Consider the following 16,007-nt stretch of genomic DNA (forward strand, 5'->3'; position numbering starts at 1 on the left):
TTTAACTATTGTTTAGTTTAAATATTGCTCATGCATGGTGAGGAAAAGGGACTTGTTTCTCTTCTATTTACAGTAATTTTCTAGTCCATTTCATGAGCTAATGCATCAGTATAATTCTGCAGTGCTTGGGAAGTAAATAGACTTACTTCAAATGTTTTTTCTTAAATTTAGGAGAAAATTCATGACACATTGTCTACTGGTCTCACATTTTGTAAGATAAAGTTATCTTTTCTAGCAATGATGAATCCTGAGGGTTCACTTTATCTGCAGAACTGCTGAACTTGGTCATAGTGATTCTCCCAGGTAGGTTATACAGAAAGGGATAAATGTATTAATAACAAAAGTTACTTTGCACTTATGATACTCTTACCTTGCTCTGCAAAGTCCTTTGAGATAATGGATAAAGCTATATTACAGCATCCTCCATATAAAAAAAACTCAAGACTCCTTGCAAACATTATTTTAGCCTCTATAGCAGAATTATGAGGAAGGTAAACATTACAGAACATGCAGCAGCACAAGCCAGTACCAAAGAGGGATGTAATGCACAGGAAGCCTGTAAGGGAAGCCTAAAGAAGCTGCCACTTGGGAGCGCAATCAGGGGAAAATAACGTGTGCGCGCACATTGGAGGAGAGAGGGGTGCTGTGTGAATAACGGCTCCTTTCCCCGTTCTCCTGGGTAGCTTTGGAGAAGTACCTGAGGTAGAAGCAGCCTCCTGCTAGCGGAAGTATAATCCCCTCATCTTTGTCCCCAAAACATATACACACCATTGATTTCTCTTGCTCGTTCCAAGGACTCCAAGGAACACTGGTTTCAACCACTCCTCTCTTTGATTTCTCCCAATGCTGGAGCCATACATGGGGGACATGGAGAGGGGGATCCCCCTTTTCCACCCTGTCCTGCCCATCAATCACCAGTAAAGCACATAACTAGAACTTTCCCTGACTTGGGTCGGCTCCAATCAAGTTAACTGACGTAAAGAGACTGCCAATGGCTATGCTGGGTGGCATGCTCTCTCCTACACTAGATCACCACACCCATTTCTGTATCATTAACACTTTTGTTTTCTCCCTACTACACAGAGGGAACATAGAGCTCTCCTGTATTGAGCATACTGTCTCAAAGATCACTTGTGGGGTGTGACAGAGAGACACAATCTCCAACGTTATAGGAAACTAGTTTCAACTTTAATAACAACACAAAAGAGCCCTGAGCCTAGGAAGGGGTGTGTTTTGATGGCTAACACAACAAGAGGGGGCAAACAGCAGGGAGTGGATCCCATAAGACTGCCAGCCTCCTCAGAACTTCCAGGGTGGGCTTACGGTCTCACGGGATTTGGCACAAGATTTGCAGCCATGATAGGATCCCCGTGCTCAAGGCCACTTCTGTTTGCTGGCTTCCAGCAGTCAACCAACATTCCCTCCCTTATCTAGGTTGCTGCGGGCTGTGGTAATCACCACTTTGGGGCTGGGAAGGAATGTTTCTACATACCATAAACTGGCCAAGGTTGGTGAGGTTTTCTCACCTTCCTCACAATGAAATCTAGGGGTTGAGTTTTGGGCAACCAGAGGGCTGGGATTCTCCCTGTCCCGGAGGGCAAAGTTTGGATCTATTGGAGAGACATTCACTTGCCACAACTTTTGGCAGGTACCCAGTGCAGGAACTTGCTGATTTAGGCTCCAGATCCAAAAAGGTAACATAGCAGCCTCCCAATGATGGGGCATGTGTCTAACCCCCAGAGGGCAAGTAGAAACCAGGGGCTAGGATACTACCGCAGGGGGACTGCCCCATCAATGTGCTTGATAGCAATGTTGGCTGGGGGGGAGAGGGGTGCCAAGGTCCCCTCTCGCCTCAACCACCAAAGGGGACATGCTAGAGAGCGAGTGGAGGCGCACAGAGAACTTCTTAGTTTGATGATTGGCTCCCTCTGTAGTGGGAGCCCCAAGAAAAGGCAAAAGATCAATGGGGTGCAAGTCACTGCACTGGACTGTTCCCCAATGGGAACCTTGGATGTAATTTGACTAATAAAGTTGCAGCCTGGTTAAAACCCATACCACATCTTCTCGCCTTCTGAGCAAGGAGCATACCAATAACCTTCACCTGCCATGTTCTGATGGCTCTGAATGCCCCAAAAGCCTCATTTAAGTCAGGAGTGTCAAAAGTTTAATTTTCTTCAAAATGAAGCAAACAATCCAAATTTATCATTCCTGGAAAATGCTGCAGTTTCCTGAGGCAAGGTAGATTTTTCCATTCTCTATTCATGATACCACAGTTCACTTTATAAGACTAATGTACTCTATCAACATGCTATAAATTACCGCTCTGAGGAAAAAACATCCAACCCACCACATTTTTGCACAACTGAATCATCTCTTGAGCCAAGTTATATTCTGCCCAAATCTTCTCCAACTTTCCCAAGGAAGACGGAACAATGAAACACCTTTCAGTAACCTCCTTTACAGCTCTGAAGAGGTCATCTCCAAAATGAACATTCATATTTGCACACCTGGGTGGTGAGGAGAGAAAGAATTAAACAAGAATATTTAGCTGGAAAACACTTTTCTTCATAGCTTGAAACAATATTAGAACAATATTACTCAATAGTGGTGCACATAATTGTTTTTTAAAACCTGCCACATTAACCTAATTTCATATCCAATAACAGTGAGTCAGCAGAACTTTCACTTGTCCCTGCAGGTATTCTCACCCACTCCCATCTCAAAAAAGAAGATAATGAAACGGTATGACATCTGCCAGCAAGTAACACAATATTGCAGGAAGTAACAGGTATATATGAATATTCAATAGTATAAGAGGCTACACTTGCGTTTTCTCTCTTGCTCTGTGCTTTCTCATTCTCTCCCTTTATATTTTGTCTGTTCATTTTTCTTAGATTTATTCTCTACCCTAGGCACCTCTCTCTTTGAAAAGCTCATCCATTTTATCTCTTAAACACACTATAGTGACTTCCTTCTCACTAGAATTGATGTCACTTCTATCCTAGACTTCTCCCAGCACAGCCCCTTTCCACAGCTGCCCTGTACTGCTTCATTTTGTTTCACTCTGCAACCTACACACAACAAAAAGGCAACACAAAACAAAGCAGCACAGAGAGAGAACCACAGGAAAGACTTATGTCTACACTGCAATCAAAGGTGTGGCCACAGCACACTGCACCATACCTGAGTTAGCTCTGATCTAGCTAGCTTGAATAACAATAGTAGCATGCGCTCTAAAAGCCCATCCCAGATAGAGGGTGTGTAATTTGAATGGCTAGCCGATGATCAGCAGTGAAAGTATTTCACTGTGCTCATACTTTTTAACAACTTTAATCAGAAACTGCCTGAGGACTCTGAATAGGAATTTCAAACTGTTTGCTATGATAGTAAGAAAGAAATACTAAGATCTTAACTAAAATCTTCAGATCTATCCAACCAACATTGGAAGGCAGGGACTAGTCTACCAACTTGACAGCTGGATACAAAAGCTGCAGATTTCAGTCAAGGATTGTAGTAGCAAGTCCAAAAGACTTCTCTACAGCTTTTCGTGTTAGTTTTGTTAAAAGGAAAATAGCAGAATAAAATAATGACTACAAAAATTAAAACTGAATGAGGGAACAAATAGCATGCACTCATTTTAAAAGAAAAAAATACAGCAGTGGTAATTTGGTACAGTTAAAAAACGTGTACATACCTAACTTCTTTCAGTACCTCAACCTGGGCAGCCAAACTTCTCAGTTTAGTTCCTACATACGTATGCAGAGTTTCCCCCAAATGTTTAAGAGTTTCCTTAGATGCTTCCTTTTCTTCCTGCATTATTGATTTTTTGGCGGGTGGGGACAGAGAAGGGGTGACAAAGGACACAAATAATGGTTAAATCATTGGCCTAGATTACTAAAACACAGTATTATTGGGATTTTTAACTAGAAATGAAATACAGACACGTCTGTGCCCAGCACAGACAAAATGGCTATATATGATCATGCACCTATGGTGGATGAAAATAATGGTTTTAAAAAATTATATTTTTGTATTTAAATATTGCTAGTTCTTTACTTTCTTCCCCTTTTAGTCTTAAATCGTTGAAGGGGATGCTTTGTACTTCTTCCGTTTCCTAACTGTTTGCAGAATTTCAGATTTTATTGAGATTTTCCTCCCACTAAGAAATATTACACTTAAAACGCTCATCGATGCTGAAAAAAAACAAGTCCAGGACCCCATTAACATTTTTACTGTCAGAACACCACAAATGCAAACACCAATTGATAAGCAAATACCCTGTGCTATATTTGCAATCAATATCACTCTTCCAATATACTGAACTTCCACAAATCAATAAAGATGAAAAAAACTCATACCAGGCTACACTCCTTGATCAGGGTTTGCAGCTAGCAGTTAACTGGACTTGTGCACATAAATCATTTAGGTGCTTTTAAAAAAAATCACACTCAGGCTTCTAAATCCATGTCTTGGCACCTAATTTTATCCTATTTTTGAAAACTTTGGTGTATGTATATTTAAAGAATTAACCATGAAAAGTTATTTAGAAGCTTATTTTGAACACAGAAATTTTGTTTTGAAGGGTCAAAGGCTAAGTACAGTTTTTAATAAAAGCAATTTAGCCCTGGACGCTGCAAATACTTATGCTCATTAAAATGTCATCAACAGGAACATCTGTAAGTAAATTATATACCTGCTTAACTATTAGCAGGATCAGGTCCTTTACTTTCAGCTTTTTTTTGGGGGGGGGGGCGTGCGGAGGGGAGGCCTGTACCAGTTTTGTAAAACTTAAATAAGATACCCTACTAGGAGTGCCATTCAGAACAAACAGCATATATAGTTGAGTTCATATTAAATTTTAATCTAAAGTTGCAATAATAATCATTTTCCAATTAGTTTTAGAAAACCTCAAACTGATATAAATCAAGAGGATTTTTTAAAATCAATTATCTAAATTGCTCCACCCAGCATGCAGCCATGGGAAGGGAAGACTTGTCTTTTATGTACTATGTCACAACCTTTTAATTTAAACATGGTTATGTCCTCAAGGAAACAATTCTGAAGAACTTAGAGGAGAAGAAAGTGACCAGGAACAGTCAGCATGGATTCACAAAGAGCAAGTCATGCCTGACTAATCTAATTGCCTTCTATGACGAGATAACTGGCTCTGTGGAAAAGGGGAAAGCAGTGGACGTGTTATTCCTTGACTTTAGCAAAGCTTTTGACACTGTCTCCCACAGTATTCTTGCCAGCAAGTTAAAGAAGTATGGGCTGGACGAATGGACTATAAGGTGGATAGAAAGCTGGCTAGATTGTCGGGCTCAACGGGTAGCAATCAATGGCTCCGTGTCTAGTTGGCAGCCAGTATCAAGTGGAGTGCCCAAAGGGTCGGTCCTGGGGCCGGTTTTGTTCAATATCATCATTAATGATCTGGAGGATGGCGTGGACTGCACCCTCAGCAAGTTTGCAGATGACACTAAACTGGGAAGAGAGGTAGATATGCTGGAAGGTAGGGATAGGATACAGAGGGACCTAGACAAATTAGAGGATTGGGCCAAAAGAAATCTGATGAGGTTCAACAAGGACAAAGTACAGAGTCCTGCACTTAGGACGGAAGAATCCCAAGCACCACTACAGACTAAGGATCGAATGGCTAGGCAGCAGTTCTGCAGAAAAGAACCTAGGGGTTACAGTGAACAAGAAGCTGGATATGACTCAACAGTGTGCCCTTGTTGCCAAGAAGGCCAATGGCATTTTGGGATGTATACATAGGGGCATTGCCAGCAGATCGAGGGATGTGATCGTTCCCCTCTATTCGACATTGGTGAGGCCTCATCTGGAGTACTGTGTCCAGTTTTGGGCCCCACGCTACAAGAAAAATGTGAAAAAATTGGAAAACATCCAGCGGAGGGCAACAAAAATTATTAGGGGGCTGGAACACATGATTTATGTGGAGAGGCTGAGGGAACTGGGATTATTTTGTCTGCAGAAGAGAAGGATATGGGGGGATTTGATAGCTGCTTTCAACTACCTGAAAGGGGGTTCCAAAGAGGATGGATCTAGACTGGTCTCAGTGGCACCAGATGACAGAAAGAGGAGTAATGGTCTCAAGTTGCAGTGGGGGAGGTTTAGGTTGGATATTAGGAAAAACTTCTTCACTAGGAGGGTTGTGAAGCACTGGAATGCGTTACCTAGGGAGATGGTGGAATCTCCTTCCTTTGAGGTTTTTAAGGTCAGACTTGACAAAGCCCTGGCTGGGATGATGTAGTTGGGGACTGGTCCTGCTTTGAGGAGGGGGTGGATTAGATGACCTCCTAAGGTCCCTTCCAACCCTATGATTCTATGCATGATTAACACAAAAAGGCACTCAACCTTTCATCTTAGGAAGTGAGAAGAAAGCCAGCAGAACTCTTAGAAAGCAGAGATTCTATCTCCTTTAAAAGGGCTCATCTGTACTCCAGGCATTCAAACAACTTCACTTACAGGCCACTGGCTGCCACCTTGTTTGTTAAGGGGTATGCGTACACTGCAATTAGACACTTCCAGCTGGCCCATGCTAGCTGACTCAGGCTTCCACAGCTCAGGCTAAGAGGCTGTTTAATTTTGGTGTAGACATTGGGCTTGGGCCAAACATCTACACCACAATTAAACAACCCCTTACCCCGAGCCAGAGTCCACTGGTACCGTGGGTTTTTAACGGCAGTGTAGACATACCAACGTTACTCCGACTTATCTGGAGTTACGAAGATCTGATAAAAACGAGTACTACTTGTGGCACCTTAGAGACGAACAAATTTATTTGGGCATAAGCTTTCATGGGCTAAAACCCACTTTGAGTTTTAGCCCATGAAAGCTTATGCCCAAATAAATTTATTAGTTTCTAAAAGTGCCACAAGGACTCCTCATTGTTTTTGCTGATACCGACTAACACAGCTACCACTCTGAAACCTGTCAAAGATCTGATAGTATCTTCAGAGGACAGAAGCGCTGGTGATGACTTTTGCATACTGATCAGTCATGGAGAGATGAGGCAAGAAAAGCTGCCCTCCTAAAGAGAGGCAATTCACCACAGGATATGGCAGTGCTACTGGGCAGCAAAGCTGGGTCTGAACATTCCTGCTCCCTCTCACTTGCACTCCCAGTCCTGAGTTCTCCTCCCTGTCTGTTTCAGTTTGATCTGCTGTCCAGTAGGAACGGGAGAGGAGACAGGCGCCTGTGTGCCAGTTACTCTATCAATACCCCAAAACCTGTATTCACAGTGGACAATTGGCCTCCATAAATGCACATCTCTGGAAGAATGGGACGTAGACACGCACCCACCTCAACTGCCCAACCTCAAGGAATCAGATCAAAGGTAACCAGCTCTTTCAACAGTTCTGAAATGTACATATCTCATGTTATTCAAACCTGAGCTAACACAAGATACATTTAACATAGGAGACACGCTCTCATTTTGATAATTTGGGTCAAGCATCTTCTTTCCCACCATATTCCACTTATCCATTTTCAAAATCAATCAGTAAGTCTGGTACTAAGTACTATGTTTCTCAATTAGAACAAACATCTTTTACTGTGGAGTATAACACACATACACTTCTGTTTTATTTGGCACCATAGTTAGAGAAGCAATCTATTTCATCCAGTTATGTGACTCAAGTTGTGGATGAGTCAACATAATCTGATGTTTTCAAAGCCAACGTGACCTCTCCTCTGTACGAAAGAAGTTTCAGTCTATATGCCAGAAGCAAGATTCAGTCTACTGTGGAAGACAGATTTCCATAGAAATTAATCAGATAAGCTTAATAGACAGGTGAGTAAGTATCCTACTACAGCAAGATTATGAAGTTACCAATCTAAAGCAATCTTAATGGTGAGGATGGAAAGGGCACCAGGAGAATCTCCCTCGCTTTTTCACGTACCTGCACTTGATGGTTCAGCTGTGCAATCGTCGATTCTAGTTCTTTATAATTGTGGAGGAGAATGTGATTCTCCTCCTGGAGAATCTCTTTCTCCTTTTTGAGCTTTTCATTCTCTTCAATCAGTTTCTGATCCTGTTTTATTTTTGCCAAACTGATGTTTGACCCCATAATAAAGTCACAAGCCATCAATTTTTCCCTATTAAAAATAAATGAATATTAACAGAATCAAGATGCTTATTTTAGAATGGTACGACAATTCTTTAATCATGACTGTCAAGAACACCTTAGTCATACAGATCAAGAATAGAAATCTATTGTATAAGCAATTATACATGATTAAATTATGCCACATCTCTTTGGAAGTGTGACCTTCCCACGCTGGTCTTCAAACAGATTTGTATACATCAATGAAAAAAGGCACACACACCCCTTTATTTGGTTTCACTTGCTTGGGACAAACCTTCTTCTACATTCAAGTATTTTCAGTAAAAGATTTTAAATCTAATTCCTCTCTCTTCCCCCTGCCCTCCCAAAAAACAAAAGACTCAGTACATCACATGCTGCACTGGGAAGTCTAAACCTGCTGTAACTCAGATTTTCTGTCTGTAAAATGGACCCAAGCACTTTACAATTAGTGGTCATGTGTAAACCTCTACAAAGATGGGCAAGAAATATTATCCCCCATATCTAAGAACAGTGATTTGAAACAGTTTATCAGAGATCAAAGATCTCAGTTCTGTTCCCACCTCAGCCATAAACTACCTTGTGACCTTGGGTATGCCACAACCTCTTTGTGCCTGAGTTTCCTTCATGGGCATATATGTACAAAAGACCTCATTAAATAAAGTTTAGGATATGCATAGTGGACATGCATATGCAACACATAACATGGGGGAAGTCATGCCCTTAGATGCTTCAGTGATGGGCTCTCTATAAAATTCCTAAATAGACAGAGGAGATCAGGAAAATATGAACAGCCAGTGAAATTCAAATATATATATTTTTAGAAGACATTAACTTATTCTGCTGTCTAATATTTTCGGTTGCTGAGCAGCATCTTTCCCACCCACATTCCCCTTCTTCAGCAAATTGTAACCCTGGAAACTCTAGTTACCACGAGTGTCTTTTTAAAGATTTATGACCAACATCACCAGCTCTTGTCACTGTAAGCACAAGAGGTACAGACACATACCTACTTCCAGTTATAATACTTGGCTTTATTTCATCTGAGCATAGCTCTTGTACTCCCTTCCCCAACAGACAAAAGATATACTTTTATACTCTATTTTTAAGACAGTGAATTTTTTTAGTATTCAGGAAAATTAACATGGACTGACTAAATCAGGTAAGCTCCAGCGCAAGTAACCAATATGCTCTATCACAAGCTGAAAACAACATGTGTGAGTGCATACTTATATAATGTATAAATGTGTGGTCTCTTTTGCAAAACTATGGCAGGGAACCTATGCTTTGCAACTTCAATCCTCAACTAAACCTTTGCACATCATCTTCTCCCTTACCTTGGAACCACTGTCCCAACTTTCATCAATGTTTCTTAACAGCCAGGCCCCAAGCTCTTCCAAGAGCAAGGGGGAAGGGGGAAGAAGGGACGGACATTCTTCAGATAGTTAATACATAGAGAATTAGCTGTGCTCTCACTGCATGACCCCTCTCTCTCTCTCTCTGCTACACAAGTGTGCAGATTAATAAAATAGTAAAGATAAGAGTAATAACACTGAAGAGAATAAAAGCTCAAATGAAATGAGTCACAGAGAAGAACCATCTTTAATAAGAAAGACAAGTTTCAGCTAGAGAAAATAAAAACAATAATTAAGAGTATCAGGCAAAGATTTGAAATGTGTCCAGTAATTCTGGATGACCAACTTGAAAGCCCTTAAAGGGGCTGGAGTTTCCTACACGGTGCACTTTCCTACACTAAGCACTTTCTCAAGAAGGATGGAATCTTTCTTTTTTTTAAAATACATAAAAGTAAAGAAGGAAAGAAAATGAAGACACGAAAGAGGAGTGAATTAGGAGATGGAAGAGAACAATTTACCATGCCTTCTATATTTGGTTCTATTGGATGCCAAAAAATTTCTGTTTTCCAACCTGATTCTGTACAGACCTCTCTTCGGAATTGTGTAAAGACTTTTGGCCTGATTTTCATACCAGGCTTCCTTTTTTGCAGGGTCAGTTTTGTACCCACGTCCACAGGTCATTCATAAATTTCCCTTGCAATTCACGGCAGCAGTAATATACAGTGGGAGAAAGAGACACCATGTGTACATAAACACAGCCCAGTTTCAAAAAGCCAGCCCTTTGAGTGCGAACTCCAATTTAATCAATCATTTAGAACAGGCTATCTTTATAACTCATTATGTTGCTAGAAAGCCCAAAAGAAGTGCAGCATTTTTAAAACTAATAATATTTTTGTGCAAATTATAGTTTGTTGTATGATGGCAGTAACATCTCTTGCTTTCTAGTATATGCAGAACATATGGCTTTTGGGATTAAGCAAAGACAAGGCACATAAATGGCTTAATCTCTGCAGCGATTTATTGTTTTGTGCAATATAAAATAATAAAAGTTATCCCTTAACTAACCATTGGACATATAATCCACAAAAAAATTCCAAAATGTTCTCTTTAGTAAATGGAGCTTTTAGGAGACAAAATATCCACTTAGCAAGGGCTGAAATTTATTGTCTTTAGTTGCTCACTTTTTGCTTTTTCCACTTTCCTCTCCTACATACACACTGCTCAGTAATGAGTCTATATCAAAACAGTGACACATTCACTATCAGACTCCACGCTGTCTTACTTCGCAAAAGGCATATGGTTCCCAGTATGATTTTCATTCCTCATATTGGTACCTATCTGGTCACCAAAACGCCCTTTCAGTCGATTGGATACTGAAGGGTTGGGTCTGTTCTCCCATGCTGGAGCTGTAACTTTTGCATTCCAGGGTTTGTACGGAACGACATCTATTTTTTTCTCTTTGCAGTTGTTAGCATTTATAGGGGATTTGCATTTTTCAGCAAACCCCTTCTTAGCCACCTCTTCCCCAATATCCACTTTTCCATACTCTGCCTGGGCAACAACGGTACCATCCTGGTATGTGGCTTTGTGTCGCATTTTTATTTCTTTTTCAAAAATTAAACTGCATAAGAACTTTCTCCCCTGTAAAATAAATGTACAGAAGTTATAAAACTGCTCATAGTGAATAGTTTCTCTTTGCTTAACTGAACTAACTTTCCATCAGCAAACAGATCTGTTGAAGACTTCAGTGGAGCCTAGAGGAGTTAGACTTTCAATGGAAGTTGGGCACCAAACTACATTAGGCCACTTTGAAAATCCCAGGCCAAATATTTAACAGCATTATAAAAAGGTTAACCATTCAGTAATACAGGAAAAGATATTATAAATAATAATGTGATTTGTGCCATTCCTCTAACCCCTTCCCCCTGCCATTTTAGCTGTCAACATTTTATCCACATTGGTCAGAGTCACTTAAATGAAATGGCTAAAGCTGAACCACAGCACTAAATATCTCCCATTTAAATAAGTCCTTACTACTACAGAGCAAATTATATAAAAATGCATGATCAGCTACATATCCACCACTGGAAATGGAATGCAAATGTAATTACATTACTACATATAAAAATCTACATTGTGAATATCAAAATTGAAATGTCAAGACTGAAAAATCAAGCATTCAAAAGTTAGGAAATGTCAATCAAACCAGAAATGATAGTTTGATTGCTAGTGTCAGACACTGGCAGCTTTGAAGGCTGAGACGAATGGGATGTGGTACAGCCCTTCAAAAAAGTGGCTGAAAACAAGCTGAAAACAACTTAACAGAGAAAAAACTACCCTTAACTCAGCCATTTCTTTGAATAAGCTGTTTTTGCTGATTTTTTTTGGGAGGGGGGTGAACAAATTCAGCCTGAGGCAGAGAGCAGATATGGAAAAATTTAGCCCTAACAGTTAAAGTTTGGCACAATTATAAGTAACTGGAAACAGTGGGTTACAATGGAATTTTTTAGGCAGCCTTTACTAGAGGCATTGTTACTACCTCCAACTATAAGATTAACAACAATCTCCAGATTCTCCTCTAAGCCACCAGTTGAATGTATAAGTGCCAAAGACGAAGCAAATTCACGCTCACTGATGGCAAGAGGGCAGGTATTTTCTAGTTCCATCCATCAACCCAGCATTCTTTCCTCTGAATTTAATTTATTTAAATATTTTCTGTGGCACTCATCATCATCATCCTTGAGCAACTCACAAACATCAATGGATTCATGATCCACTCCAACAGGGAATACTTCCCTGTTGATTTAGGGAAGTATTATTTTCTGTTAAAGATGGACACTGAAACAGAGAGAGAGAGAGCCATATCACTTAGTCAAGGTCAGAGAGTTTGTGACAGAGCCAGGAACAGAACCTAGAGCTCCCAAGACCATCCTTCATCTACTACTGGCTATCTAGATAGCATCTTCACTGATTTTTTTTAAGATGCCCATTTTGGCTTTTAAAGTTCATTAACAGTGAGAGATGTGACTATCTTACAGATATCCCCCATGAGTCTCAGCTTGATGGGTAAAGACATTCTCCCCATTCATCTTTTATGGATTCCTAAGCATGAAAATTTGTAGATAGTTGGCTTTATGTGTTACACAGTTCATCATCCATGCATTTAGAAGTCTATCACTTACCTGGTCAAATTGATTTAAATCTTGGTCAGGAGGAATCTGTAGTCCCCAGAGTCTATACTTTTTAGCAATGCTGGGAAACTGCAAGTTCTTTGGAATCTCAACTATTTCTGATCGATTTAGAATCTCAGAATTTCCATAATCAATGTATAATACTTGACACTGTGGCAATAATATAAAACATAAATAAGCATAGCTAATATGTAATACATATTACATACTAAGTAATATGTATTAAAGTATACAGTACTTAGAGGACTATATATCACTTGTGATGCTAGTGTGTGAGTCCTAAAGGGAGTTCTACATCTGATCAAGGGCAACATACAGAAAAGATAGCTACGCCCTTACAGAAGCAAAGCTACTAGGTAGGAGAAGTCACAGCTCAAACTATCCCATCAAAACTGAAAATTAAAATAAAATCTTAATTTACAAATATAAAATTTGTTGTCCTAAGTTACTGTGCCATTTTTATGGTCAGCATAATGTGTTTTCAAGGTCAAAGCTCTTCCATTTTCTGTTTAAAAATCCTGAACATTTATTCGCAAAAAAAAAAAAGGAGTACTTGTGGCACCTTAGAGACAGACTAACACGGCTGTTACTCTGAAACCTGAACATTTATTATCCTCATCTCTTCCAGTGTAAATCTATTCTCTATCCAGAATAATCATTGTTCATAGCACCCCTTACCTTAAGCTGTGAACAATGATGTCATTTAGAGGAAGCAACTGTCACCTCTCCTCAAGTACAAAACTATCAATTTCAGTGCAACAAGCTCCCAATTGACAGGTGTCAAAAGACCTTGACAAACAACTAAGAAATAGCTTACAGTTTCAATATATGAAGAAAAAATGGTATCAAATATTAAAAAAACAACACAGTAAGATAGAGATACAAAAGGCAATAAGCGTGCCTGAAATTACAACGGGCTTATCAAAGGAAATCTTTGGCAGTTTTATTCTAATATCTTGCATAAACAGCTAAATATTTACTAAGTAAGTATACGATTTAAAAAAATTCTGAACAATCTTTATAAATATCCATTCCTTGTTTCATGAGTCCACTTCAGCCCATTCAAGTCTCACAGTGCAGGCTACAGTTTTTGTGGTATTTCCAAGAAGGAGATATATTTGATGATTAAAAGCAGGTCTGAAAGCAGGACATTTCAAAGGTTAAGCAAGTTCCATGGTGTTTTTACAATTTGCTTATGTTAATTCAACAGCTCATGTACCAATGTTTTTTAAATGAAAAAACACATTCAGTCTTACTTTTCTTCTAATAATTAAAGTGCTGGCTTGCTAGCAGCTTGAGCTTTTGGGAAGGAAGTATATGTATTGGTATATGTATTCATATTACATTTGGAGTCTGGGATGCAGGAAGGGGGGGGTCTGAATTTGGGGGGGCTCTGGGCTGGGGGTGCAGGCTCTGGGGTGGGGTCAAGAATGAGGGTTTGGGGTGCGGGAAAGGGTTCCGGGTTTGGGGGGGGGGGATTCAGTGCTGGAGCAGGGGATAGGGGCACAGGGTTACCTCCGGCGGCTCCCGGTCAGCAGCGCAGCCTGGGTGCAGAGGCAGGCTTTCCGCCTATCCTGGCACCGTGAACTGCATTGTGCCCTGGAAGTGGCCAGCAGCAGGTCCGGCTTCTAGGCAGAGGCACGCAAGCCTCGGGGTGGGAGCAGCACACGGAGCCCCGTGGCCCCCTGCCTAGAAGCCAGACCCGCTGCTGGCTGCTTCCAGGATGCAGCGCGGTGTTGGAACAGGTAGGCACTAGCCTGTCTTAGCTGGGCAGCACCGCCAACAGGACTCTTTAACATCCCAGTCAGCGGTACTGACCAGAGCGACCCAGTGCCTTACATGCCGCAACCCAGTACTGGGTCGCGACCCAAACTTTGAAAAACACTGAGTTAGGGAAAAAATCCCAAATGTAGCACCTCACTCTAAATTTAAACTTTATTTTTAAGAACAAAACAGCTTTTCACTGATAATTTTTCCAGTTTTAAATCTGGCTATGAAATGACATAGGAAAAGTTGTGAAATCAGACTGTCTTTGAGTGCAGAGGTGAAATTAAAGGAAGCTCCCAAATCATGTGGACATCACCATTTCAAGTGAGGGTAATAAATCTCTTGTGTTTGGACATCAAAATTACCAAACAACCCTAGCCTGGGAGCTTTAAAAAAAAAAAAAAAAAAAGGGGGGGGGGGGCAGGGGGAGGCGGCACCTGAAAGCCATCAGTTTCAGCTCTAATATTATTTCAGTGAATGTTATCAGCCAGATCCCAACTCCCATTTTCTCTTCTTAGAAGTTCTGAAGTGAAATGGTGCTGCTTGATAACCCTGGCAAGTGTGCATGTATGACTTCAAAAGGTATACACAAACTGTACCAACCTTCCCATCAACTTAAAGCTTCCAAAAGGACTTATCACTTTAACACATGGGTGGGCAAACTTTTTGGCCTGAGGGCCACATCTGGGTATGGAAACTGTATGGCGGGCCATGAATGCTCACGAAATTGGGAGTTGGAGTGCGGGGGTGGTGAGGGCACCGGCTGAAGGTGTGGGCTCTTGGGTACGGCCAGAAATGAGGAATTCAGGGTGTGGAAGGGGGCTCTGGGCTGGGGCAGGGGTTTGGGTGCTCTGGGGTGGGGCTGGGGATGAGGGGTTTGGGGTGCAGGAGGGTGCTCCATGCTGGGATTGAGGGGTTCGGCGGGCAAAAGGGCATCAAGTCCGGGCCAGGGGGGTGAGGGCTCCGGCTGGGGGTGCGGGCTCTGGGGTAGGGCTGGGAGGTTTGGGGTACAGGAGGGTGCTCCAGGCTGAGACTGAGGGGTTCAGAGGGCAGGAGGGGGATCAGTGCTGGCGCATGAGGTTCGGGCATGGGAGGGGGTCAGGGGTGCAGGCTCCAGGCACTGTTTACCTCAAGCAGCTCCTGGAAGCAGTGGCATGTCCCCCCTCCGGCTCCTACGTGGAGGTACAGCCAGGCGACTTTGCATGCTGCCCCATCTACAGTCGCCACCACTGCAGCTCCCATTGGCCATAGTTCCCAGCCAATGGGAGCTGCAGAGCTGGCGCTTGGAGTGGCGGCAGTGTGCGGAGCCCTCTGGCTGCCCCTACATGTAGGGGGTGGAGGTGGGACATGCTGCGGCTTCCAGGAGCTGCGCAGAGCAGGGCAAGCCCCTGATCCTGCTCCCCGGCGGGAGCTCGAGGGCCAGATTAAAAGGTCTGACAGGCCGGATGCGGCCCACGGGCCGTAGTTTGCCCACCCCTGTTTTAACGTATGCCCCAGGCAAGTAACCACAGATTTAGATTTTTTTTAGGCAACGATACGCCTCAGAAGTATATCATTTTTTGTTTCCATATATTTGCTTTTAAAAGTGATTC

At 41.7% G+C, this 16,007-nt stretch overlaps 1 protein-coding gene across 5 annotated transcripts in view; it reads right to left on the bottom strand.

The window, feature by feature from the left end:
- The window catches only part of STK31 (serine/threonine kinase 31), an 80,156-nt gene that overhangs the window by 59,785 nt on the left and 4,364 nt on the right, over positions 1 to 16,007 (bottom strand). For all 5 annotated transcript variants that reach the window (XM_084621981.1, XM_084621980.1, XM_084621983.1 and 2 more), the window contains exons 6-10: positions 12,640 to 12,798; positions 10,740 to 11,098; positions 7,920 to 8,115; positions 3,695 to 3,810; positions 2,348 to 2,507 (exon numbers count right to left, since the gene is read on the bottom strand). In XM_084621981.1, the coding sequence (XP_084478107.1) occupies positions 2,348 to 2,507; positions 3,695 to 3,810; positions 7,920 to 8,115; positions 10,740 to 11,098; positions 12,640 to 12,798 (990 nt within the window). The remainder of the gene's footprint in view (positions 1 to 2,347; positions 2,508 to 3,694; positions 3,811 to 7,919; positions 8,116 to 10,739; positions 11,099 to 12,639; positions 12,799 to 16,007) is intronic.

The sequence above is a fragment of the Lepidochelys olivacea genome (assembly GCF_965140295.1).
Source record: "Lepidochelys olivacea isolate rLepOli2 genome assembly, chromosome: 2".
In the NCBI taxonomy this organism is placed as follows: Eukaryota; Metazoa; Chordata; order Testudines; family Cheloniidae; genus Lepidochelys; species Lepidochelys olivacea.